This window comes from Nicotiana tabacum, chromosome 3 (genome assembly GCF_000715075.1).
Source record: "Nicotiana tabacum cultivar K326 chromosome 3, ASM71507v2, whole genome shotgun sequence".
NCBI classification, from domain to species: Eukaryota; Viridiplantae; Streptophyta; class Magnoliopsida; order Solanales; family Solanaceae; genus Nicotiana; species Nicotiana tabacum.
Genome location: NC_134082.1, coordinates 51,806,773 through 51,833,649, shown reverse-complemented (window position 1 = coordinate 51,833,649; position 26,877 = coordinate 51,806,773). Strand labels below are relative to the sequence as shown.

Below are 26,877 nucleotides of genomic sequence, written 5' to 3'. Positions count from 1 at the left end.
AGAAATTCACTAAATATTTAATTGTGAACCTACTAACTCTTGCATAGAAATTTGAAATTACGGTAGCTAGGAACCCACAAATTCCAAATCCTGAATCCGTCTCTGGCCCATAAAATACTTTTTAAAATACTGACTATATATTATTTATTCCTCGACTGTTTTTAGTTTAACCTGTTGGCTGGATGACTGTTTGGATTATTTCTTTCGTATATGAGATTATTTTTATCACGATTATTATGTTATACTTTAATGTAAACAGAGGGTGAATAAGGGATAAAACGCGCGCCGTTTAATTCCCCCCCCCCCCCTCCTTTTAGGAACTAACAAACGAAACAGAAACAAACTGTAAATCTTGCATTACATTACTTTTGCTTTCTCTCAATGCATGCATATCTCTCTCTTTATTATTGATTCACTCGTTTCAACCACCAACGGCTCAATGTACACACTCCTCTTCCCTTCTAATTCGAACGCATGGCATTAGTTGTGTACACACATCTAGAGAGACAAACAAGAAAATGATGATGGGAAATTGAAGAGTGTGTAATTAATTAAAGGCATGAAGAAGAAGGGGTTGATTGTGGGAGCAGGAGTATCGTGGTTTGCGTGGAAGCTGTTGATTGTGGTTTCCCTCACTCTCACCATTGTTCTCTGCATGTTGGCTTTTCTCAGGCTCCAGCGATTCCTTCCTTCACACTCCCAAAATCCTTCTTCTTCAGTTTCTCGTAGATTTCTCCATCCCAATTGGGATTCCATTAGTTTTCGAGGCGATCCCAAAGTTGCTTTTCTCTTTCTAGCCCGCCGTAATTTGCCTCTCGATTTTCTTTGGAAATCTTTCTTCGAGGTGACGTGATTTAATTTCTTTTTTTTATTATTGAAAATTCATCAAGTTGTAACGTGTCCTACATTAGTTGAAGAAATGAATGTTGTCAGCTTACACAAATTCTCATCTCATGAGCTAATTTTTGAGATTAAGTTGGGCCTGAGATACAATCGTCAATTATAAATGTTGGACCGCTGGATATGTTTGTGTTCCGAATTCTAATGTCCATCTTACTTTGGAGGTTTAAGGGGAGTATATATTGCTTCATCTAAGTTCTTAGAGTTTCAGTTTTTATGTCATTTTCCTTTTTCTTCACTGCAGATATGCTCTTTTAAAGAATTAGCAAAAATTGATAATTTAAAAAATAGAGGCTTTTCAGCTTCAGATTAGTCTCTATTGTCTATTTGCTTTGCAGTAATAATGGAAATGTGAAGAACTATCAAGTTTTAAGGAAGTTTTATAATACTTGAGAGTATTATGGAGCATTTCTAAATCTATTTAAACTCCTCTCTTACACTTTGATCATTGTTTGATGTTAGCAGAATGCTGACGCTGATAAATTTTCAATATATATACATTCGGAGCCTGGTTTTGTGTTTAACGAGTCTACCACAAGGCCATCTTTCTTTCATGATCGCCAATTGAATAATAGCATCAAGGTAAATAATGTTCTTACTAGTTTGCTGTCACTTTTGAAAGTGAAAGCAGATTTTATCCCTTTCTTATTTGCAACCCAAATTATCTTTAATTTTCTTGAATGAAACAATATGAGTTTTTAATCTATTTGTGTTCCCTTCTTTCACTTCCTTTTGATCTCCCTATTAATTACTTATGACTCTCGAAGATTATCAACCGCTCTACCTAGATATACCTGAATAGTTTAGCTAGGTTACCTTTAAATTGTCAGTGTTTATAACTTAAATCTTTTCCAATGATTTAAGATCCATTAGTCAAGTTCTTTAAGTTATAGTATTCTTTCCCCGACTCATGAGGGACTATTTATGTTTAATGGTTTTAGATTTTCTGCTGATACTTGAGATGTATGTTGCTTACTTCCTTTCTCCTTTTGAATTGCTTTCATTTTGGTATCTTAGCCCGATTGATATTAATTGTGACTTGTAGGTAGCTTGGGGAGAAGCAAGTATGATTGAAGCAGAGAGATTGTTACTTGAAGAAGCTCTTAAGGATCCAGCCAATAGAAGATTTGTTCTATTGTCAGAGAGGTTCAACTTCTAACTCTCAGAAACGTTGCTCTCTTAATTATTTTTGAACTACTTCCCCTTTTCCATCTACCCAATTTACTTAGCCCCTTATCAAAAATGGAAACGTTTACTACAAATATCTCTTCCGATTATGCCGGTAGACATTTCTTGAACAGCCTACCTAACATTCATTCATTTTTCACTATTACATACTTTAGGTATATCTGTAACTAAGTAGTTTTGATTGCTCATCTCGAACTGTTTACCTATTGAAAGTTTTATTATTTCCTTAGTTTCCACCTTGATTAAATAGGATCATATAAATCCGAATGGATCCATAAGGTTTTGGGTTCCTATTCAAAAGGAATGGTATATGTGTTGAAATGTCAAAAATTTCGGTGGGTTTGCAAAAGTGGATAGGATTTTTCCCTATAAAAGGAGGCCTAATGTTTAGGATTTAAACACACCTGTCATTTGCCTTCTCATCTGTTTAAGGCATTTGTATCTTCTCTCTTTAGTATTATTTCACTTGTATTTTTGGAGTGGAATAAAATATTGGTTGTGTCCGAGGAGTAGGCAAAATTAGCCGAACCTCGTAAATTCTGGTGTTCTCTTTATTGTTGCTTTATTGTCTTATTTATTATTTGGTGGCTGTCATAATTTTTGGTATAGTAGTTGTGACTTATTCACACTATATACATTTGACTTCCGAAACAATTGGTATCAGAGCCAAGGTACTGTCTTAGTATGCTCTGCGGTTGCAGCATAGTCTGATCTTCCACATCAGAAAAGATTTATCTTGGTAACTATGTCAAGGTTCTATCTTAGTATGCTCTATGGTTGCAGCTTAGTCTGATCTTCCACACCAGAAAGGAAATAATCTTGATTTGTGTCGTCGGCTATTAAATAATATTTTGTCAAAATGGGAGACAATAAACAAGAAGAATCTACATCAAGTGTCAACAATACGTCATCATTGGCATCTTCGCTTATGACAAGAATTGTGTCAAATGCGAAATTTGCGGTAGAAATTTTTGACAGGTCCGGGCATTTTGGGATGTGGCAAGGCGAGGTTCTAGATGTCCTTTTTCAACAAGGGCTAGATCTTGCCATTGAAGAAAAAAGACCAGATGTTATTGGAGAAGAAGATTGGAGAATTATCAACCGTGTTGCTTGCGGTATCATTCGATCCTACCTTGCTAGAGAGCAGAAATATCCATACACAAAGGAAACTTCTGCAAGTAAATTATGGAAAGCACTGGAGGATAAATTTTTGAAGAAAAACAGTCAAAATAAATTGTACATGAAGAAGAGACTGTTTCACTTCACCTATGTTCCTGCTACCACGATGAATGAACATATCACCAGTTTCAATAAGTTGGTCACAGATTTGCAAAATATGGATACAACTTATGATGATGGTGACTTGGCCTTGATGTTGTTAGCGTCACTTCCTGATGAGTACGAGCACCTTGAAACTACTCTACTCCATGGAAATGACGAAGTTTCTCTCAGAGAAGTTTGTTCGGCTTTGTACAGCTATGAACAAAGAAAGCGAGAAAAACAGAAGGGCGGAGAAGGAGAAGCACTATTTGTGAGGGGTCGTCCTCAAAATCAAACGAGGACAAAGAAGGGAAGATCCAAGTCAAGATTCAGACCCAGCAAAGATGAATATGCCTTTTGTCGAGAAAAGGGGCACTGGAAGAAAGACTGTCCGAAGTTGAAGAATAAGGCCAAACATAACAATGGAAAGGCCATTATGGATTCAAATGTAGCTGATTGTGATGATTCAGACTTCTCATTAGTTACAACAGAGTCATCAGCATCATCAGACATATGGTTGATGGACTCGGCTTGTAGCTATCATATGTGTCCCAACAGGGACTGGTTTGTGGAATTTCAAGAAGGAGAATATGGAGTCATCCACACAGCGGATAACAGCCCTCTTACCTCATATGGCATTGGTTCAATACGATTAAGGAACCATGATGGAATGATCAGAACATTAACAGATGTTCGATATGTACCGGATTTGAAGAAGAATCTCATCTTTGTGGGAGCCCTAGAATCAAAAGGGTTCAAAATCATTGCAGAAAATGGAGTGATGAGAGTATGCTCCGGTGCACTAGTGGTAATGAAGGCCAATCGGAAGAACAATAACATGTACCGTTATCACGGTAGTACAGTTATTGGGACATCGATAGTAACATCCAGTGACGAAAAAGAGGCAGAAACAACCAAGCTATGGCACATGCGCTTGGGACATGCTGGAGGAAAATCCTTGAAAACTCTATCAGATCAAGGATTGTTAAAAAGAGGCAAGGCTTGCAACTTGGAGTTTTGTGAGCATTGTGTGGGAAACAGACAAGGGTTAAATTTGGTACAGCGATCCATAATACTAAAGGCATTTTGGATTATGTACACTCTGATGTTTGGGGTCCTTCTAAAACACCTTCATTGGGTGGAAAGCACTATTTTGTAACCTTTGTTGATGATTTTTCCCGAAGAGTATAGATGTATACAATGAAGAGCAAAGATGAAGTGTTGGGAATTTTTCTAAAATGGAAGACGATGGTGGAGAATCAAACAGGTAGGAGGATCAAGTGTATTCACATAGACAATGGAGGTGAATACAAAAATGATCATTTCAATAAGGTCTGTGAAAATGATGGCATCGCCCGACACTTCACTGTTAGACATACACCACAACAGAATGGATTGGCAGAACGTATGAACCGGACCTTGCTGGAGAAGGTACGGTGTATGTTGTCCAATGCTGGCTTGGGCAAAGAATTTTGGGCTGAGGCAATTACATATGCATGTCACCTCATTAATCGCTTACCATCTGTTGCTATTGATGGCAAGACACCATTTGAAAAATGGTATGGAAAGCCTGCTGTAGATTATGACTCTTTGCACGTGTTTGGCTCAACTGCATATTATCATGTGACAAAGTCAAAATTGGATCCAAGGGCAAAAAAGGCTATTTTTATGGGAATTACTTCTGGAGTCAAAGGATATCGCTTATGGTGTCCTATGACAAAGAAAGTAATATTCAGCAGCGATGTTACCTTTGATGAATCTGCTATGGTAAATAAGGTAACAGAAGATACCAAACAAAATGAAGGTGCTTCTAAGCAGGTGGAGTATGAGGGAAAATTTATTTTTCCTACACAAGAAGCAGAGGAGGAAACAAATGAAGATTACCCTCTGGAAAGAGAGCCAGTAGAGGAGATTCCAACTCAGGAACCTCAACAACAACTTGAATCAATAGCAACCAGCAGGCCAAAAAGAACAACAACGAAACCTGTTCGTCTCATAGAGACGGTTGCTTGTGCAACCTCAATTGTAGCTGATGATGTTCCTACCACTTATAAAGACGTTGTCCAAAGTTCAGAAGAAGATAAGTGGAGTATTGCCATGAATGATGAAATACAGTCCCTTCATCAGAATCATACATGGAGATTGGCCAATCTCCCGAAGGGAAAGAAAGCAATTGGGTGCAAATGGGTATTTGCAAAGAAAGAAGAATTTCCTAACCAATTAGATGTTCGCTACAAAGCACGATTGGTGGCCAAAGGATATGCTCAAAAGGAGGGAATTGATTACAATGAAGTATTTTCTCCAGTTGTAAAACATTCCTCCATTAGAATTATGTTGGCGTTGGTAGCACAATTGGATTTGGAACTAGTTCAGATGGATGTAAAAACTGCATTTTACGTGGAAACTTGGAGGAGGAAATCTACATGACTCAGCCAGAAGGATTCAAAGTTGTTGGAAAAGAAAATATGGTGTGCAAACTTGAAAAATCGTTGTACGGATTGAAACAATCTTCTAGACAATGGTACAAGCGATTTGACGAGTTTATGTTGCGGCAAGGGTACAAGAGAAGCAAATACGATCATTGTGTGTATTTGCGCAAGCTTAACGATGGTTCCTTTGTATATCTTCTCATATATGTTGATGATATATTGATAGCTTCCAAGAATTCGGAAGAAATTGATAAATTGAAGATTCAACTGAAGAAGGAGTTCGAGATGAAGGATTTGGGTAAGGCAAAGAAAATTCTTGGCATGGAGATAACAAGAGATAGACGTTTAAAGAAACTCTGTTTATCTCAAAAAGAATATTTGAAGAGAGTACTACAACGTTTTGGCATAGATGACAAGACTAAGCCAGTTAGTACTCCACTTGCTCCCCATTTTAAGCTGAGTACTACTATGTCGCCAAAGGATGAAACTGAACGAGAGTATATGTCAAAGGTACCATACGCAAATGTTGTTGGTAGCTTGATGTATGCAATGGTCTGTACGAGACCTGACATTTCACAAGTTGTTGGAGTTATTAGCAGATATATGCACAATCCAGGGAAGGAGCATTGGCAAGCTGTGAAGTGGATTCTACGGTATATTCATAATACTGTAGATGTTGGGTTAGTTTTTGAGCAGGAAGACAATCAGTCTGTAGTTGGATATTGTGACTCAGATTTTGCGGGTGATCTGGACAAACGAAGATCAACTACTGGTTATGTGTTTACTTTTGCAAAGGCACCAGTTAGTTGGAAGTCTACTTTGCAGTCAACAGTTGCTTTGTCTACAACAGAGGCAGAGTACATGGCTATTACAGAGGCTGTGAAAGAGGCAATTTGGCTTCAAGGATTGCTAAAGGAGTTTGGTGTTGAACAAAAAGGTATCACAATTTTTTGTGATAGTCAAAGTGCTATTCAATTAGCGAAGAACCAAGTTTATCATGCAAGGACGAAGCACATTGATGTTCGGTATCATTTCGTACGAGAAATCATAGAAGAAGGTGGAGTCACGGTGAAGAAAATTCATACTACGGAGAATCCTGCTGATATGCTGACAAAGGTGGTGACTGCGGTCAAGTTTCAACATTGTTTGGATTTGATCAACATTGTTGAACACTGAAGATTGAAGATGAAGATACAACCAAAATTTGTTATAGAGAGAAAATTGAAGACGTGGAATTTTTGCCAAGGTGGAGATTTGTTGAAATGTCAAAAATTTCAACGTCCCACATCGGTGGGTTAGCAAAAGTGGATAGGATTTTTCCCTATAAAAGGAGGCCTAATGTTTAGGATTTAAACACACCTCTCATTTGCCTTCTCATCTGTTTAAGGCATTTGTATCTTCTCTCTTTAGTATTATTTCACTTGTATTTTTGGAGTGGAATAAAATATTGGTTGTGTCCGAGGAGTAGGCAAAATTAGCCGAACCTCGTAAATTCGGGTGTTCTCTTTATTGTTGTTTTATTGTCTTATTTATTATTTGGTGGCTGTCATAATTTTTGGTATAGTAGTTGTGACTTATTCACACTATATACATTTGGCTTCCGCAACAATTGGTATCAGAGCCAAGATACTGTCTTAGTATGCTCTGTGGTTGCAGCATAGTCTGATCTTCCACATCAGAAAAGATTTATCTTGGTAACTGTGTCAAGGTTCTATCTTAGTATGTTCTATGGTTGCAGCTTAGTCTGATCTTCCACACCAGAAAGGAAATAATCTTGATTTGTGTCGTCGGCTATTAAATAATATTTTGTCAAAATGGGAGACAATAAACAAGAAGAATCTACATCAAGTGTCAACAATACGTCATCATTGGCATCTTCGCTTATGACAAGAATTGTGTCAAATGCGAAATTTGCGGTAGAAATTTTTGACAGGTCCGGGCATTTTGGGATGTGGCAAGGCGAGGTTCTAGATGTCCTTTTTCAATAAGGGCTAGATCTTGCCATTGAAGAAAAAAGACCAGATGTTATTGGAGAAGAAGATTGGAGAATTATCAACCGTGTTGCTTGCGGTACCATTCGATCCTACCTTGCTAGAGAGCAGAAATATCCATACACAAAGGAAACTTCTGCAAGTAAATTATGGAAAGCACTGGAGGATAAATTTTTGAAGAAAAACAGTCAAAATAAATTGAACATGAAGAAGAGACTGTTTCACTTCACCTATGTTCCTGGTACCACGATGAATGAACATATCACCAATTTCAATAAGTTGGTCACAAATTTGCAAAATATGGATACAACTTATGATGATGGTGACTTGGCCTTGATGTTGTTAGCGTCACTTCCTGATGAGTACGAGCACCTTGAAACTACTCTAGTCCATGGAAATGACGAAGTTTCTCTCAGAGAAGTTTGTTCGGCTTTGTACAACTATGAACAAAGAAAGCGAGAAAAACAGAAGGGCGGAGAAGGAGAAGCACTATTTGTGAGGGGTCGTCCTCAAAATCAAACGAGGACAAAGAAGGGAAGATCCAAGTCAAGATCCAGACACAGCAAAGATGAATGTGCCTTTTGTCGAGAAAAGGGGCACTGGAAGAAAGACTGTCCGAAGTTGAAGAATAAGGCCAAACATAACAATGGAAAGGCCATTATGGATTCAAATGTAGCTGATTGTGATGATTCAGACTTCTCATTAGTTACAACAGAGTCATCAGCATCATCAGATATATGGTTGATGGACTCGGCTTGTAGCTATCATATGTGTCCCAACAGGGACTGGTTTGTGGAATTTCAAGAAGGAGAATATGGAGTCATCCACACAGCGGATAACAGCCCTCTTACCTCATATGGCATTGGTTCAATACGATTAAGGAACCATGATGGAATGATCAGAACATTAACAGATGTTCGATATGTACCGGATTTGAAGAAGAATCTCATCTTTGTGGGAGCCCTAGAATCAAAAGGGTTCAAAATCATTGCAGAAAATGGAGTGATGAGAGTATGCTCCGGTGCACTAGTGGTAATGAAGGCCAATCGGAAGAACAATAACATGTACCGTTATCACGGTAGTACAGTTATTGGGACATCGATAGTAACATCCAGTGACGAAAAAGAGGCAGAAACAGCCAAGCTATGACACATGCGCTTGGGACATGCTGGAGGAAAATCCTTGAAAACTCTATCAAATCAAGGATTGTTAAAAGGAGTCAAGGCTTGCAACTTGGAGTTTTGTGAGTATTGTGTGGGAAACAGACAAGGGTTAAATTTGGTACAGCGATCCATAATACTAAAGGTATTTTGGATTATGTACACTCTGATGTTTGGGGTCCTTCCAAAACACCTTCATTGGGTGGAAAGCACTATTTTGTAACCTTTGTTGATGATTTTTCCCGAAGAGTATGGGTGTATACAATGAAGAGCAAAGATGAAGTGTTGAGAATTTTTCTCAAATGGAAGACGATGGTGGAGAATCAAACAGGCAGGGGGATCAAGTGTATTCACACAGACAATGGAGGTGAATACAAAAATGATCATTTCAATAAGGTCTGTGATAATGATGGCATCGTCCGACACTTCACTGTTAGACATACACCACAACAGAATGGAGTGGCAGAACGTATGAACCGGACCTTGCTGGAGAAGGTACGGTGTATGTTGTCCAATGCTGGCTTGGGCAAAGAATTTTGGGCTGAGACAATTACATATGCATGCCACCTCATTAATCGTCTACCATCTGCTGCTATTGATGGCAAAACACCATTTGAAAAATGGTATGGAAAGCCTGCTGTAGATTATGACTCTTTGCACGTGTTTGGCTCAACTGCATATTATCATGTGACAGAGTCAAAATTGGATCCAAGGGCAAAGAAGACTATTTTTATGGGAATTACTTCTGGAGTCAAAGGATATCGCTTATGGTGTCCTATGACAAAGAAAGTAATATTCAGCAACGATGTTACCTTTGATGAATCTGCTATGGTAAATAAGGTAACAGAAGATACCAAACAAAATGAAGGTGCTTCTAAGCAGGTGGAGTTTGAGGGAAAATTTATTTTTCCTACACAAGAAGCAGAGGAGGAAACAAATGAAGATTACCCTCTGGAAGGAGAGCCAGTAGAGGAGATTCCAACTCAGGAACCTCAACAACAACTTGAATCAATAGCAACCAGCAGGCCAAAAAGAACAACAACGAAACCTGTTCGTCTCATAGAGACGGTTGCTTGTGCAACCTCAATTGTAGTTGATGATGTTCCTACCACTTATAAAGACGTTGTCCAAAGTTCAGAAGAAGATAAGTGAAGGATTGTCATGAATGATGAAATACAGTCCCTTCATCAGAATCATACATGGAGATTGGCCAATCTCCCGAAGGGAAAGAAAGCAATTGGGTGCAAATGGGTATTTGCAAAGAAAGAAGGATTTCCTAACCAATTAGATGTTCGCTACAAAGCAAGATTGGTGGCCAAAGGATATGCTCAAAAGGAGGGAATTGATTACAATTAAGTGTTTTCTCCAGTTGTAAAACATTCCTCCATTAGAATTATGCTGGCTTTGGTAGCACAATTGGATTTGGAACTAGTTCAGATGGATGTAAAAACTGCATTTTTACGTGGAAACTTGGAGGAGGAAATCTATATGACTCAGCCAGAAGGATTCAAAGTTGCTGGAAAAGAAATTATGGTGTGCAAACTTGAAAAATCGTTGTACGGATTGAAACAATCTTCTAGACAATGGTACAAGCGATTTGACGAGTTTATGTTGCGGCAAGGGTACACGAGAAGCAAATACGATCATTGTGTGTATTTGCGCAAGCTTAAAGATGGTTCCTTTGTATATCTTCTCATATATGTTGATGATATGTTGATAGCTTCCAAGAATTCGGAAGAAATTGATAAATTGAAGATTTAACTGAAGGAGTTCGAGATGAAGGATTTGGGTGAGGCAAAGAAAATTCTTGGCATGGAGATAATAAGATATAGATGTTTAAAGAAACTCTGTTTATCTCAAAAAGAATATTTGAAGAGAGTACTACAACGTTTTGGCATAGATGACAAGACTAAGCCAGTTAGTACTCCACTTGCTCCTCATTTTAAGCTGAGTACTACTATGTCGCCAAAGGATGAAACTGAACGAGAGTATATGTCAAAGGTACCATACACAAATGTTGTTGGTAGCTTGATGTATGCAATGGTCTGTACGAGACCTGACATTTCACAAGCTGTTGGAGTTATTAGCAGATATATGCACAATCCAGGGAAGGAGCATTGGCAAGCTGTGAAGTGGATTCTACGGTATATTCATAATACTGTAGATGTTGGGTTAGTTTTTGAGCAGGAAGACAATCAGTCTGTAGTTGGATATTGTGACTCAGATTTTGCGGGTGATCTGGACAAACGAAGATCAACTACTGGTTATGTGTTTACTTTTGCAAAGGCACCAGTTAGTTGGAAGTCTACTTTGCAGTCAACAATTGCTTTGTCTACAACAGAGGCAGAGTACATGGCTATTACAGAGGCTGTGAAAGAGGCAATTTGGCTTCAAGGATTGCTAAAGGAGCTTGGTGTTGAACAAAAAGGTATCACAATTTTTTGTGATAGTCAAAGTGCTATTCAATTAGCGAAGAACCAAGTTTATCATGCAAGGACGAAGCACATTGATGTTCGGTATCATTTCGTACGAGAAATCATAGAAGAAGGTGGAGTCACGGTGAAGAAAATTCATACTACGGAGAATCCTGCTGATATGCTGACAAAGGTGGTGACTGCGGTCAAGTTTCAACATTGTTTGGATTTGATCAACATTGTTGAACACTGAAGATTGAAGATGAAGATACAACCAAAATTTGTTATAGAGAGAAAATTGAAGACGTGGAATTTTTGCCAAGGTGGAGATTTGTTGAAATGTCAAAAATTTCAACGTTCCACATCGGTGGGTTAGCAAAAGTGGATAGGATTTTTCCCCATAAAAGTAGGCCTAATGTTTAGGATTTAAACACACATCTCATTTGCCTTCTCATCTGTTTAAGGCATTTGTATCTTCTCTCTTTAGTATTATTTCACTTGTATTTTTGGAGTGGAATAAAATATTGATTGTGTCCGAGGAGTAGGCAAAATTAGCCGAACCTCGTAAATTCTGGTGTTCTCTTTATTGTTGCTTTATTGTCTTATTTATTATTTGGTGGCTGTCATAATTTTTGGTATAGTAGTTGTGACTTATTCACACTATATACATTTGGCTTCCGCAACAATATGATGTTTCTTGAAAATGCTAGAAAAAATGAAGTAAGGAATGGTTAATCCCTATCGAGTATGCTGAACAGACATGATGTGATATCATAGTTTCGTTTGCTAAAAAGGAAATATATTATTGATAGGATAGGTAGATGAAACACTGTAATTCTTGGGAAAAATTAACGAGGATGAGAGACAACTAGGACATGACAATGAAAAAGTTTCTGAGACAAACAATTTTTTAGAATCGGTCAAGATTGATAATACTAGATTGGTAAAGGGCGAGCTAGATCTTTGATATTTTGAATTGCACATTCATTATTTTTTCATGCATATGGCATTCCCGTAAAAGCTCGCAGATTCTCAATATAAAGTGCCACTTGTAAGTTGGTGTCTTCCAACATATATAATATTTCACTCATGGATCCCTTGAGGCCATCTATTTAATTGGACCTGTTTAGTTCTTTTCATCAATGTATTTTTCTTCAGTTTATTTCATTATATCTCTTTGACCTTGGTGCTAGATATTTATGTAACTACGTACTTCTCAATTTGCAGCTGCATCCCATTGTACAACTTTAGCTATATATACAACTATTTGAGGGCTTCTCCTAGGAGTTTTGTGGACAGGTAAACTGGATATAACTTGTATGATGAACTCCGCAGTTGATTGATTTGGAGGAACTAAAAGGAAATAAGAGCTAAAAGAAACTACATTGTAGCTTTGAGAAGAATATACTATCTTGTGTTTCCTCTTCTTTTTTTCCGTTTCCTTTATGTTCTAACCAACAGACCCTCAAGTGGATTCTGGGTTAGAGAATCTGTTTAGGATTGATTAAAATATTTCAGTATTTATGTATTCAGTGAATAATATATTTTGGTATGTCTCTTCCAGCTTTCTTGATAAAAAGGAGCGCCGCTACAACCCAAACATGTCACCATATATACCTATGAGCAAATGGAGGAAAGGATCACAGGTAGTTGCTTGATCTTTGGTTACATGTCTAGTGACATAGAAGTGTTTGCCACCTGTCTACTTCGCTGCATTAAAGGAGTAGATATTTTTGGTGTCTTTTTTTGTAAAGCATGCCGAGCAATAATCTAGGTAGAGCGTCAAGTATTGAGGTTAAAATGAGCCTAGCTGCACCTACCTCTTAGTTAGCTAGAGCACAAGGCGATGGATTCAGAACCTTGAAATTTGATTATCAAAGAGCATAAAAAGAAAATCAACTCTGCAACCCAAAAATATTCTAATGGTATCAGCTCTACTGTCTTAAAATATGGATCTACTAATGTTGAAAGATATTAAAGCAATCTGCTGAAAGTGACACTTCTCCAGGTTCCCCTGTGATATGTCTAGATGTTATATCAGTTTCAGCAAACTGATTATAGATTCAGTTTGTAATATATGCGCCACAACTCAGCAACCAACATATAGGAAGAAGTAATACAAAAAGCGACAAGTAAAGCTCAAGCTATAGCCAGCTTGGTTCTGGTTTCCTTTGTGAGCTTTTCTGAGTTGATAACAGATTTAGTCAGCCAAAATAAATTGGTATACAAAATAAAATTGGCCTTCTGGTTAAATCTAGGCTTGTTTTTTTCTAACTTTAACTCTCATTATGAATGTCCGTCATTCTTAAGCACAACTAATTTTGAATAGCAATTTGTTGTCAACTCAAGAAATATTCTTTTCTTTATGTGAATGATGTAAGTGTATTTCACTTCATACTGCAAAAGATAAATTATACCTAGAATATGTATACAAAGCTAGAGACATAATTTCAAGAGTGTATCCCTAAGATCATGGCTTTTACCCACAATCTTTGACTATATCATGAGATACAATCTAACATACAATCTAATATTGAAATACTCTCTGACAAATCTAAGTCTTAACACTCTCCCTCAAGCTGGAGCGTACATGTCATATGCTCCAAGCTTGCTACAAATGTATTCAATTCGAGCCCCCCTAAGGGACTTAGTAAGGACATCTGCCAATTGGTCATTTGAACCGACAAAGCTAGTGGCAATGCATCCGGACTCGATCTTCTGCCTAATAAAATGACAATCCGCCTCTATATGTTTTGTTCTTTCATGAAAAACTGGATTAGAGGCAATATGAAGGGCAGCCTGATTGTCGCATATAAGCTCCGTCTGTTTGAACTCAACACATTTTAACTCTTGGAGGAGTTGTTTCAACCAAATAAGCTCGCATGTAGCAAGGGTCATAGCTCGATATTCTGCTTCTACAATATATCTGACAACAACATATTGCTTTTTGCTTTTCCAAGAGATTATATTTCCCCCAATCATGATACAGTACCCAGAAGTAGAGCGTCTATCTGACAGAGAACCTGCCCAATCAGCATCAGAATATCCAACAATGTCCGTGTGACCTTTGTCTTCATATAATAGTCCTTGCCCCATAGCTTTTTGATGTATCTTAGGATGCGAATTACTGCGTCCCAATGATCTTTACACGGAGCTTGGAGAAACTGACTAACCACACTTACTGCAAATGAAATATCAGGTCGTGTTGTAGTAAGATAATTCAGTTTATCGACCAGCCTTCGATATCTGCTAGGATCATTTAATGGCTCCCCCTGTCCAGGGACGAGTTTGACATTTGGATCCATAGGAGCGTTAGTAGGTTTGCAGTTTAACATGCATGTTTCCTCTAGTATGTCCAAAGCATATTTTCTTTGTGAGATAGCAATACCGGTCTTGGATTGTGCTACCTCGATTCCCAAGAAATACTTTAACTTCCCTAAGTCCTTGGTTTGAAAGTGACTGAATAGATGCTGCTTTAGTTGAGATATTCCTTTTTGATCATTTCCAGTTATGACAATGTTATCAACATAAACGACCAGATAAATATTATTTTCTGGACCACTATGTCGATAGAAAACGGAGTGATCTGCTTCACTTCGAGACATCCCAAATTGTTGGACAACAGAACTAAATTTGCCAAACCATGCTCTCGAAGATTGCTTAAGGCCATATAGTGAACGTTTCAGACGGCATACTAAGTTTGACTCCCCCTGAGCAACAAACCCAGGAGGTTGCTCCATATAAACTTCCTCAGCAAACTCACCATGTAAGAAGGCATTCTTTATATCTAGTTGATGAAGCGGCCAACAACGCATTTCTGCTAAGGAGATAAACGGTCGGACAGATGCAATTTTGGCAACGGGAGAGAATGTGTCACCATAATCAAGGCCATAAATCTGGGTGTATCCTTTAACAACAAGGAGAGCTTTCAGCTGATGAATTGTTCCATCTGAACCTACCTTTATTGTATAGATCCACCGGCATCCAACAGTAGATTTCCTTTCGGTAACTGGACCAATTCCCAAGTGTTATTGGTCTCTAGAGCAGTCATTTCTTCGATCATAGCACCTTTCCACCCTGAATGTTCCAATGCTTCACCAACAGTCTTTGGTATAGGTACATGAGAGAAGGCAGATACAAAGGTATAATATAATGGGGACAGTCGATGATAACTTAAGCAGTTAAATCGTACTTGTTTCTGAGTAGTGCATATACCTTTGCGTATGGCGATTGGTGGAGTTACTGCATCTGATGAAGGCATGATTGGAGCAGGTGACTTAGGAGCAAGAGATGAGTCATCGGGAGCTGCCAATGTATCCGGATCAGGTGTAGTGCTATCATTAGTATTAGCTAGAGGACGGGCACGTCTGGAGTATACTTGGAGAAGAGGAGGAGAGCCTTGAGGTCTGTCTGGAAGACTAACCTACGGTATAGGAAATGTAGGCACTGGCAAAACTTGAGGCATCAAATTTCTGTTTGTAGTGTTTAGTGAAAAATAGGGAGATGTCTCAAAGAATGTTACATACGCAGAGATCAAATATTTATATGCTTTTGGATCATAGCATTTATAACCTTTCTGGTAACGAGAGTATCCAAGAAAGACACACTTAATTGACTTTGGTTGGAGTTTGTCATTTCGAGGACTGTGATCATGAACAAAGCAAGTACATCCAAACACTCTCAAAGGTAGATGATAGGGATTTTGACCTGGAAAGAGAATTGAGTGTGGATTTTGATGTTGCAACACAGAAGAAGGCATCCTATTGATCAGATAGCAAGCAGTGAGAACATCATCTCCCAAAAAACGAAGAGGAACGTGATGGTGTACAAGTAAGGTACGAACAGTTTCAATGAGATGCCAATTTTTTACGTTCGGCGACTCCATTTTGTTGAGGAGTATATGCACAAGAGGTCTGATGAGTGATTCCTTGAGATGACATGAAACTAGTGAAGGGGGATGATAAATACTCTTTCGCATTGTCACTACGTAATACCTTTACTAAAACACCAAATTGATTATTTACCTCAACGCAAAAGTTTTGAAAAATAGAAAACAATTCAGAACGATTTTTCATTAAAAATACCCATGTGCAACTGGAGAAGTCATCAATAAAGGTAACAAAATACTGAAATCCTAAACTTGAAACAACACGACTAGGACCCCAAACGTCTGAGTGAACAATGTCAAACATAGATGATGCCCTATTATTGACTCTTTTAGGAAACGAAATGCGGGTGTGTTTCCCAAGCTGACAAGATTCACATTCAAAATAAGACAATGTGGAAAGACTAGGAATTAATTTCTGAAGCTTTGCAAGACTTGGGTAACCTAAACGACTGTGGAGTAGATCAGCTGACGCAACGGAAGTGAATGCAACTGGTGGTTGTGATCTGGACATATGATATAGTCCCTGTGACTCATATCCTGTTCCAATCATCTTCCCTTTTCTCCAGTGCTGCACAACAACAGAGTTAGCAAAAAAAGTGACAGAACAATTAAGACTTTTGATTAATTTACTAATGGAAATCAAATTGAATGGGCATTCTGGAGCAAATAAAACTGAGTTTATAGAGATAGAGGGAAGAAGTTGCACTTCTCCTATTCCTTTTACTGCAGTTCGCAAGCCATTAGCAAAGGTAACCGCAGAGAGGTTTGAGGAAGGAATAAGGTTTGAAAAAAGATTCTGATTACCGAAGATATGGTCAGATACACCCGAGTCTAGTATCCACGAGCAATTGGGTGAATACCTGCTCAGACAAGCAAAGGAATTACCAGTTTTTGAGGTGCCAGATGAGAGTGATTATTGTTTAGCCGCTTGATACCGCAAGTAATCACTATAATCCACTCCAGATAAAGTAATAAAATCAGCATGTTGATCATCTGTTTCACCACCATTTTGAACCATGTGGGTTGTAATGCGATTGTTTGTACGTGATGGTCGACCATGCAGTTTCCAACAAGTTTGTCGAGTATGGCCTCGCTTGTTGTAGTAATTACAGTAGGGTCTGGTGCTTTTACCTTTTCCTCTTTGAGAGACATTTTGTTTTTGTGGATTTTCATTTTGCACAGCTAATACAGATGTCACCATTTTATTAGTATCAAGTGTTTTTGTTCCAATACGCAATAGTCGAGCTGAAACCTCAACTAATGAAGGAACTACAGAGCTTGCCAAGATTTGATCCTTTACAGGGCTGAGATCAGATCGAATTCCTTTCAGTGCCAAAACCATAAAAAACTTATCTCTTTGTTGCTCCTGGGTGGTGACTCTTGCAGTAAGTGGCATGAGTGAGTCAAATTGATCTTTCAAGGTATCTATTTATCCTAAATTAACTCGTCATATCTTGATTGTTCTGCTGAAGTTGGACTAAATCTGAAACTACTTTGTATATTCGTTGTATATCGTTCGTATACAAAGCTTTAGCTTTAGTCCAAACTTTATAACAAGTTTTACAAGATTGAAACAAGTTGAGTAATTTAGGATCCAAAGAGTTCCATAAAAGATTGCACAATTGTGCATCAATTCGGGTCCACTTAGTTTTTTCACTAGTGCCAATTTCACTAACATTTTTGACTAAGTGATCCTCATATCCCTGTCCCTTGAACCACATCTCAACTGAAGAAGACCATGGTGAGTAATTATTACTACCTTGTAATTTAACAGTATTAATAGTGGAAGGATTCGAAATTGAAGAGAAAAATGGTCTGACTTCTTCTGTTGTGGATGACTCACCTATCATTGTGATATTAAATTTCAAGAAGGTAAGGGTACAAAATAATATGGAAAGAGGACAAAAGCAAGATCACTGCATAATAAAATAGAAGACTTTGTTGGACAAGAAAGCTTGTAAGAATGGCCCCCACATGTAAAGACAAAGTAATAAAGTATGACTTGAAATTAAGAAAGCTTTACTTTTGAAAAAGCTTTTCAAAACCAAAGTTTTACTCTTCTGCAACGAAAAATCCCCTCTATCTAATAGAATAGTTTTCTTTTCCTCTCACCAAAATCACAAGATCTGGCCGGGAAAGGAGCTTATTCATAGAGTCGGGTCAAAGGGTAACAAGATCTGACCGTAAACTACTTCGGAGATTTTAGAGAATGTGATGGGTAAGACCGGAATAAATGGTCGACCCTCACGTATCTGAAATAAAAGTCAGAGATGGCCGGAAAAATCCGCCGAAGAAGTGGATGCCGGAAAAAGCAACCGGAAAAGGTGGTCGGAAAAATCTACCGAAGTAGTGACTGCCGGAAAAAGCAATCGGAAAAAGTATTTGAGTCTCTACCGAGATCGTAGAGGCTCTGATACCATGTGAATGATGTAAGTGTATTTCACTTAATACTGCAAAAGATAGATTACACCTAGAATATATATACACAAAGCTAGAGACATAATTTCAAGAGTGTATCCCTAAGATCATGGCTTTTACCCACAATTTTTGACTATACCATCAGACACAATCTAACATGCAATCTAATATTGAAATACTCTCTGACAAAATCTAAGCCTTAACACTTTAAAAAGTAGGCTTCAGCTTTATTCATAGATCACAGTCAGATTGTTTTATAAAATACTAATCTCTCATTTCTGCTCCTTCTGCTATTAAATCAATAGAATAGGTTTCCTACTTCTATAAGTTTTAACTTGACATTTTAATCCAGTGGATCACTTTAATCAGGAGGCATGCAGAAGTCATTGCAGACGATGATGTTGTCTTTCCGGTTTTCAAGATGTTCTGCAAGGTGTGTGCATCATGCTGCTCTTTCCCTTCCTCAATTTCAACTCTGGATTTAAAAATTTCATTGCTCAATTTCATTGCTCAATTTCATCAACTTCTAACCTTTCATTTTCAAGCCATATTTAGTCTAAACTTGTAGTATATCATGCAGCAAAGTCACAACTGCATTCCAGATGAACATTACGTGCAGACATTATTGGCAGTAAGTAATTAACCAATTATTTACCTAAGGTGCTTTTCTGTTTTCAGTCTTCTTGTATTTTTTTTCTGTTTCATGGAAGAAGTCAAAACTGTGATGCTCTTAAGCAACTTCCTTCTGTGTTGTTCTATGAGAATCATCATGTATTCAATCTGGTATTACATATACTGGTTTTTCATTTTTGCGAATAGATGCATGACATTGAAGGAGAACTGGAACGTAGAACGATAACCTATACAGAGTGGAATCAATCTGCGACAAACATGGACAAAAGTAGTTGGCATCCTGTGACATTTAGCTATGCAGATGCAGGGGCTGAACAGATCAAGAGAATAAAGGTAATTTCACAGGCGCATATATAATATTCTATCATCTCCTACTTGGGCATTTGGCTGCATTCATCTCTTTTATGTTTGGAGTTTAACTTCTATATACTGGAAGTGTCAAAAGAATTTTTAAACTATGCGATCACCTAAAGATATCTACAGGTAACCAGTCCATAATAAGTGGGATTACTTAATAACCTAGAAAATAAGGTTGGTAACTAGCTAACAACTAGTTAACGTACTCTAGTAGTCTAAAAATTCTTTAGATTGTCAGTGCAGATAATTAAGTTAAATCGGAATGTTTTTATGCGGTCTTAGTTCTTAATTCTCTATGTTGATTCGCTTGGTTGACTTTTCTGGTCGTTTCTCTTGGATTTCTAGCTGGTTATATTCCTCTAGTTAGTTATGCATCAAATCATTTGGCCTTCACAACTGATTGATTTATGTATGAATTCTGACAGGATATTGACAATGTTTACTATGAAACTGAGTACAGAACGGAGTGGTGCCATAATAATTCCACACAGGTTCCCTGTTTTTTGTTTGCAAGGAAATTCTCAAGAGGAGCAGCAATGCGTCTGTTGAGTGAAGGAGTAATTTATCAGTTTGATGCCTCTGCTATAATGGACCCAACGCCATGATTTTGCTTTGTATTATAGGCCAGTAGACCTTGAGATCTTAATACATAAGGGTGATCAATACTAGAAAGAGAAAAAAGTTTTGATAGTATTACTGTTCAGTACTTCAGCCTTTTAGAATTTGGAAACATAAAGTGGAAGTTGTTCCTTGGTTTGGTTCATGTAAAGGCTTCCTGTTGTAGAAAGTTACTTTATACTGATGTATGATTCAAGTTGCCTAAAATTGAAAGGTTTTTCTTTGGTTAGTGTGTACTTTATGAGCTAAAGATATACACTATTTTTGGGGTTCGTACGAGTTTAAATATATGCAGGAATAGTGCAGAAAGTTTATACATAATCGTCGAATTTTTATCAGTCATAGCATATTACTTAACTATTCTATTTTGTAGGTTATTATATCAAGTTATATTCTGTAGGTTATTATATCAAGTTATTTGTTGTTGTAGGTTAACTTAATGTAATAGTATAAAAATTATTTATGATGTCAATGTACATAATCCCGATAATGTAAATACCTCTCTACACCCAACATCCCTTCCTCCTCAAAATTTTCATAAATATCAAGATAGCCCCCCTTAAGCGGAGAGATTTCACCAATTATATAGCCATCAAAGCCTTTTTTTCTTCCATTTTAGAATTAGAAAGAGATGAGGTAGGATTTCTTTTCACAATCCAGTTAGTAAGAAAAATGAAATTTGGCAATGCCGGCTGAAGGGTAAAGCAACCCAAGTTGTGGCTTTAGGGGTAGAAATGGCGTGGGGTAGCCACTGTTTAAGCTGGTTGTGGGCATATAATTTTATTAAAATTAAATCCGTAAAATAATTTGGACTATATTTTAAATTCAAGATACATTGGTCCAAATATATGTTATGGGCTAATATAATTGAATTAATTATATAAGTCCAATATAAATGGATTAAATAAATAAGCTTAATCCATTGGGCTAGCCCATTTAATTGGGCTAAAGTGATGAGCCCACTTCATTAAGCCCAAATTGTCATCTTCCTAGAGGCCCAGTTTCGTGTCACGTGTCAAATGATGTGGCGCGCCAAGTCAAGCGGAAGAGCCAATAGGACCATGCCACGTGTCAAAATGACAAGGCATGTCCAGTCACACTAAAAGGCCAATGAAATCGCGCCACGTGTGCAAGTGACATGTTCTGGCCAATCAAATGCAGTCATGTCACACTTCAATTTGATTGGTCGGAAAAAGTTTGTTCTTATCAAAACTCCTCCCTTCCACAATTATAAATAAGGGTCTTCATAACTCAGAAAAGACACCAGAAGTTATAACAAGAATCAAGAAAGAGCTCGTGGATCAAACGCTGCAAAATCCTCCACAAGTTTCAAGCTTCAAGTTCAATTTCAAGAAATCAAGTTCAAGCTCAAGAACGAAGAACAACTCAAGTTCAAGCTCAAGAACGAAGAACAAATCAAGTTCAAGCTCAAGAACGAAGAACAAATCTAGTTCAAGCTCAAGAACGAAGAACAAATCAAGTTCAGGCTCAAGAACGAAGACTAAATCAAGTTCAAGTCCAAGCAATCAAGCTCAAGCTCAAGAACAAGATCATCGTTCGTGGCAACAAACATAGATTCAAGATCAAGTTCAAAGGCCCTTGAATTTATTTACCATTGAAAAGAAGAAGCAGAGGATTCATAGAGATTGTGCACTCAAATATTCAAAATTAAAATACTACGATTGTTGCGATATTTTTTGTCTTGATTTTATTTTCTCAAACCAAATTTATTATCTACAAATTCTGGCACGCCCAGTGGGACAATCTCTACCTCTCATCTCAACTTTTCAATCACCAAAGTTCAAGAACATTGAAATGGCTTCAAAGAAAATCAACTCCGATTCAACTTCCGCCAAGGCTGCTAACTCCAGGTTCTGTGCTGATGTGGAAAACACCCTCGATGTTACCTTTGGAAGCTTCGGACCAGTTACGAGGAGCAAAGCAAGCTCTCTAGGACAAAAATCACCCCAAGTGTCGTCTGCATCAACCCCTATTTTCGGATCTTCATCCTCAAAAGGAGCAAGATCTTCCACAAACGCATCTGAAGGAGGAAGCGATGTTGCTGAAAAGATCAAGAAAACTCTTGCTTTGCTTGACCTCTCTGGATCCAAGCACTCTGCTATGAAGGAAGATGATGATGCTTCAAGTGATGGATTCTCCCCACTTACACCACATAGCGTGAGCCAATCAAGGATCAATCTGTGTGAAAATCCATGCTACTCTCTGTTGTCCACGACAATCATGCAAGCCATGTTGACAAACACTTCATCTATGGAGGAGAAGTTGGCAAACTTGACGGAAGCAATCGCTGGCTTGACCAAATGCATGCAAAATCAAGAGGCTAGAATTGACAAGCTAACAGACAGGGTGGGAATCTTGATGGAAGAAGAATCCACCCATGCACCCGGCAAGCTCCCAGAAGTTTTAGAGAGTGACTCTCTCCCAAGACAAGCAGCATCCACTAAGGCTATCCCTGTCTCATCTGAAGGGATGATTCCAATCGATCAAGTGAAGGAGTTCATCGAAGGAACCATTAAGAACAAATATGAAGTTGCTGCCAAATCCTCCCTTACATATGCAAAACCGTACACTGCAAGGGTCGATATGTTGAAGATGCCTGCTGGTTATCAACCTCCAAAGTTTCAACAGTTTGACGGTAAAGGTAACCCAAAGCAACATGTTGTGCACTTCGTGGAGACATGCAACAATGCTGGGACTTATGGAGATTACCTCATCAAGCAGTTTGTCCGCTCGCTAAAAGGAAATGCTTTTGAATGGTACACGGACCTCGAGGTTGGATCTATCGATAGCTGGGATCAACTAGAGCAAGAGTTCCTCAATCACTTTTATAGTACGAGACGTACTGTGAGTATGATAGAACTTACAAATACTCGTCAACGAAAGGGGAAACCAGTTATTGACTTTATCAATCGTTGGAGGAATGCAAGCCTCAACTGCAAACACAGGCTTAGTGAAGCTTCATGCATAGAGGTATGCATCCAAGGCATGCATTGGGGATTGCGCTATATCTTGCAAGGTATCAAGCCTGACACATTTGAAGAACTTGCAACTCGTGCCCATGACATGGAATTGAGCATGGCCTCCGCTGGAAATGAAACGCTGCCCATCTATGAACCTCGCAAAGGGAATGACAAGCAAAAAGTTAGGAAGTGGGGCAAGTTTGTACCCAAGTCTGAAAGCAAAGAAGCTATGAATATCAACTCGTCACCTGTGAAGTTCACGATGAAGGTGAGCAAGAAGCAGAGTATGAAATCCACTTCTTTTCAAGATAAGCCAAGTGGAAAGTTGACTCTAAAAGAAATGCAAGAGAAGGAGTACCTATTTCTGGATTTTGATGTGCCAGCCATTTTCGAAGAACTCCTCGAGTTATATCTTATTGAGCTTCCGGAGATGAAGTGACCAAATGAAGCTGGGGAAACAAATGACCCAAATTACTGCAAATATCACCAACTTGTAAGCCACCCTCTGGATAAGTGCCTTGTTTTTAAGGACAAAGTCATGGACTTGGATCGCGAAAAGAAGATCGTGTTTGAAGATGAGAAAGCAAGCGCAAACCAAGTCTCTATCACCTTTGGCTCATTCAGTTCGGATGAATTATACGGTTTTAAAGAAAGCAAAGATGAAGGATTACTGGAGAGCAACAAAGCTGAAGTCAATCAACTCGATGATGATAAAGGTTGGACATTGGTGACTCGTCATAGGCACCACAAAAGGAGCCCATGAAAAGGATCAATAGAACAACCAACAAGGAAGATGATGATAAAAAGACCAACGAAAAAGAATCTAGTTAGGCATTTGAATAAAGCAAAAGTGGAGATGCACCATCCTCAAAAGCCGCGAAATCCAGTGACCTTGGAGGAGTTTTTACCAAGTTGGTTCCGCACGAAGATTTCCCTTGAGGGCACTGACGCCTTTTGTTGCCATGCTGACAAAGGGGAAGAAAAGAGTGATGACCTTCCGTTGGCACCATCTTCGGAAAAGCCCGTCGAGTCCACTCCTCAAGAAGTTAATGCTTGTGAGGAAAAGGTCACGTTCACAAATGACGATCTTTTGCTAGGTGACACTCCTCATAACCGCCCATTGTAGCTAGTTGGCTATATGCGCGATGAAAGGGTAAATCGATTTTGGTTGATGAAGGATACTCAGTGAATATTTTGCCAATCCACACAGTGAAAGAACTTGGTATTCCTATGAATGAACTCTCAGGAAGTCGTGTGATGATCCAAGGATTCAACCAAGGAGGGCAAAGAGCCATAGGCGCGATCAGACTGGGAATCACTATTGAAGATATGCAATCAAGTGCATGGTTGCATGTGATCGATGCGAAGACTTCATACAATGTTTTGCTTGTTAGGCCTTGGATACATGAGAATAAAGGAGTTCCATATACCTACCATCAATGTTTAAAATACTACTGGGGTGAAGTCGAGAAGACAGTAGTTGCTGATGATGAGCCATTCACCAAGGCTGAGTCACACTTCGCCGATGCAAAGTTCTACTTGAAGAACCGCGTTGTGAAGGAGCTGAAAGCTGATGATGGCATGAAAAGCAAGAATAAAGAGCCCTCAACTAAAAGAGAAGAGGTGACTACTGGTGAAGCCAAAGCTGTTAGTAAGGAGGTACAACTCAATGCGAATAAATCTCATAGAGGGAATATTATGTTTTATGGCAAGAAAGAAAGTCCGGCGCTCCAATATGTCCCTAAAAGGAAGAAAGACGAAGGTGAACCATCTAATTGCCAAGCTAACATGCTAAAGGAGTTAACTCTTCCGGTTAAACGAATTGAGGCAGTAAAGTCGTCCTTAATGCCGCTTTCAGGGTTTGTAGCCCAAAATCGTTTGCAGAATGTGGCACTCCCTACAAAGCGAACAGATGAAGGTTTTGACCTTAACGCTTACAATCTATTTGCAAAAGCTGGATACAATCCCATTGAGCCATCAAAGTTAGGGAAGCTCCCATCAGAAGCTGCAACGAGGCAACCATGTGAAGGTTTAGGATACAAGCAACCACCATTAGTGCGCATCTCAATAAGAAGGGTGAGCGGCAATTATATCACTATAGAAGATGAATCATCCACTTCTAACAAGCCTTCTATCTTTGATCGACTTGGAAAATCACCTGTGAGGACCTTTGTGTTTGAAAGATTGGGTCCACTAAAGAAGGGGAACAAGTTCCGGAGAAACTTTTAAAGCATAAGAACACCTGCTTCACCCAAAATCCAGGAGATCTCTAAGGATTTCCAAAGTTTGGTTCCTTCTAGAATAAGGCGACAAACAAAGCTTGTGGTTTCATGTAAAGAAGTACTGAAGGTAAAGCCATATATTGTGGTCTATACTAAGAAATGTGATGTAGACGAAGAAAGTGTGGGTTCTTCGTATCATGTTACTGTACAAGTCGAGAATGGCATTCCATCTTCAATGGAAGATAATGCGGAATTGGAGGATGTTTCGTCGTGTTATCATATATCCTTCAATGATGGGGGACCCTCAAAAAGATGAAGATGCAAAATATGCTCCACCTGAACTTGAAGAAGGAGTGAAGACGACAGTTGATGCCTTAAAAGAAGTTAATCTTGGCACCGATGAAGAACCAAGACCCACCTACCTAAGTGCTTTACTAGAAGCTAATTAAGAGAGAACTTATATTTAGTTACTCAAAGAGTTCATGGATGTCTTTGATTGGAGTTACAAAGAGATGCCTGGATTGGACCCGAAAGTAGCATCCATCACCTTGCAGTCAAATATGGTGCTCACCCTGTTAAACAAGCTCAAAGGCATTTTAGGCCGGACTTGGTTCCCCTGATTGAAACTGAAGTTAACAAACTTATTGAAGCTGGATTTATTCAGGAAGTTAAATACCCAACATGGGTTTCAAGTATTGTCCTTGTAAGGAAGAAGAATGGCCAGATTCGAGTATGCGTTGACTTCAGGGACCTCAATAATGCATGTCCCAAAGATGAATTCCCGCTTCCTATTCCAGAGCTGATGATCGATGCTACTACTGGTTACGAGGCAATGTCTTTCATAGACGGTTCGTCGGGCTATAACCAAATTCGCATGGCACCAAAAGATGAAGATCTTACTTCATTTCGCACCCCCAAGGGTATTTATTGCTACAAGGTAATGCATTTTGGCTTGAAGAATGCTGGTGCTACTTACCAAAGGGCTATACAGAATATTTTAGACGATCTTCTCCACAAGAATGTCGAATGCTATGTTGACGACTTGGTGGTGAAATCAAGAGAGAAGGGCGACCACATGAAAGACTTGAGGATGGTATTTGAATTACTCCGGAGGTACCAACTTAGGATGAATCCGTTGAAATGTGCTTTAGAGTTACTTCTGGAAAGTTCCTTGGTTTCATTGTCCGACATCGAGGGATCGAAATTGATCAAGCCAAAGTGGATGCCATTTTGAAAATGCATGAGCCTCGAGATATCCATGAATTGAAAAGTCTGCAAGGAAAGCTAGCATACCTTAGAAGATTCATATCAAACTTGGCTGGGAGGTGCCAACCATTTAGTCGCCTCATGAAGAAAGGCATTCCTTTCAAGTGGGACCAAGCTTGTAGCAATGCCTTCGAAAGTATCAAAACCTACTT

General features: G+C 38.6%; 1 protein-coding gene across 1 annotated transcript; it reads left to right on the top strand.

Moving 5' to 3' along the window:
• Positions 1-355: 355 nt before the first annotated feature.
• Positions 356-20,492, top strand: LOC107776892 (glycosyltransferase BC10-like). The gene is made up of 9 exons (XM_075241032.1): positions 356-844; positions 1,366-1,482; positions 1,946-2,046; positions 12,570-12,641; positions 12,907-12,988; positions 19,001-19,081; positions 19,229-19,279; positions 19,468-19,614; positions 20,064-20,492. Exons 1-9 carry the CDS (start codon positions 560-562, stop codon positions 20,241-20,243), a joined length of 1,116 nt encoding a protein of 371 aa, XP_075097133.1. The 5' UTR covers positions 356-559; the 3' UTR covers positions 20,244-20,492.
• The last annotated feature ends 6,385 nt before the right edge of the window (positions 20,493-26,877 follow it).

Coding starts and splice junctions, on each gene's coding strand:
- LOC107776892 (XM_075241032.1), top strand. CDS start 560: ATGAAGAAGAAGGGGTTGATTGTGGGAGCAGGAGTATCGTGGTTTGCG. Junction 12,642..12,906: donor CCTAGGAGTTTTGTGGACAG/GTAAACTGGATA, acceptor TGTCTCTTCCAG/CTTTCTTGATAAAAAGGAGC. Junction 19,280..19,467: donor ACGTGCAGACATTATTGGCA/GTAAGTAATTAA, acceptor TTTTGCGAATAG/ATGCATGACATTGAAGGAGA.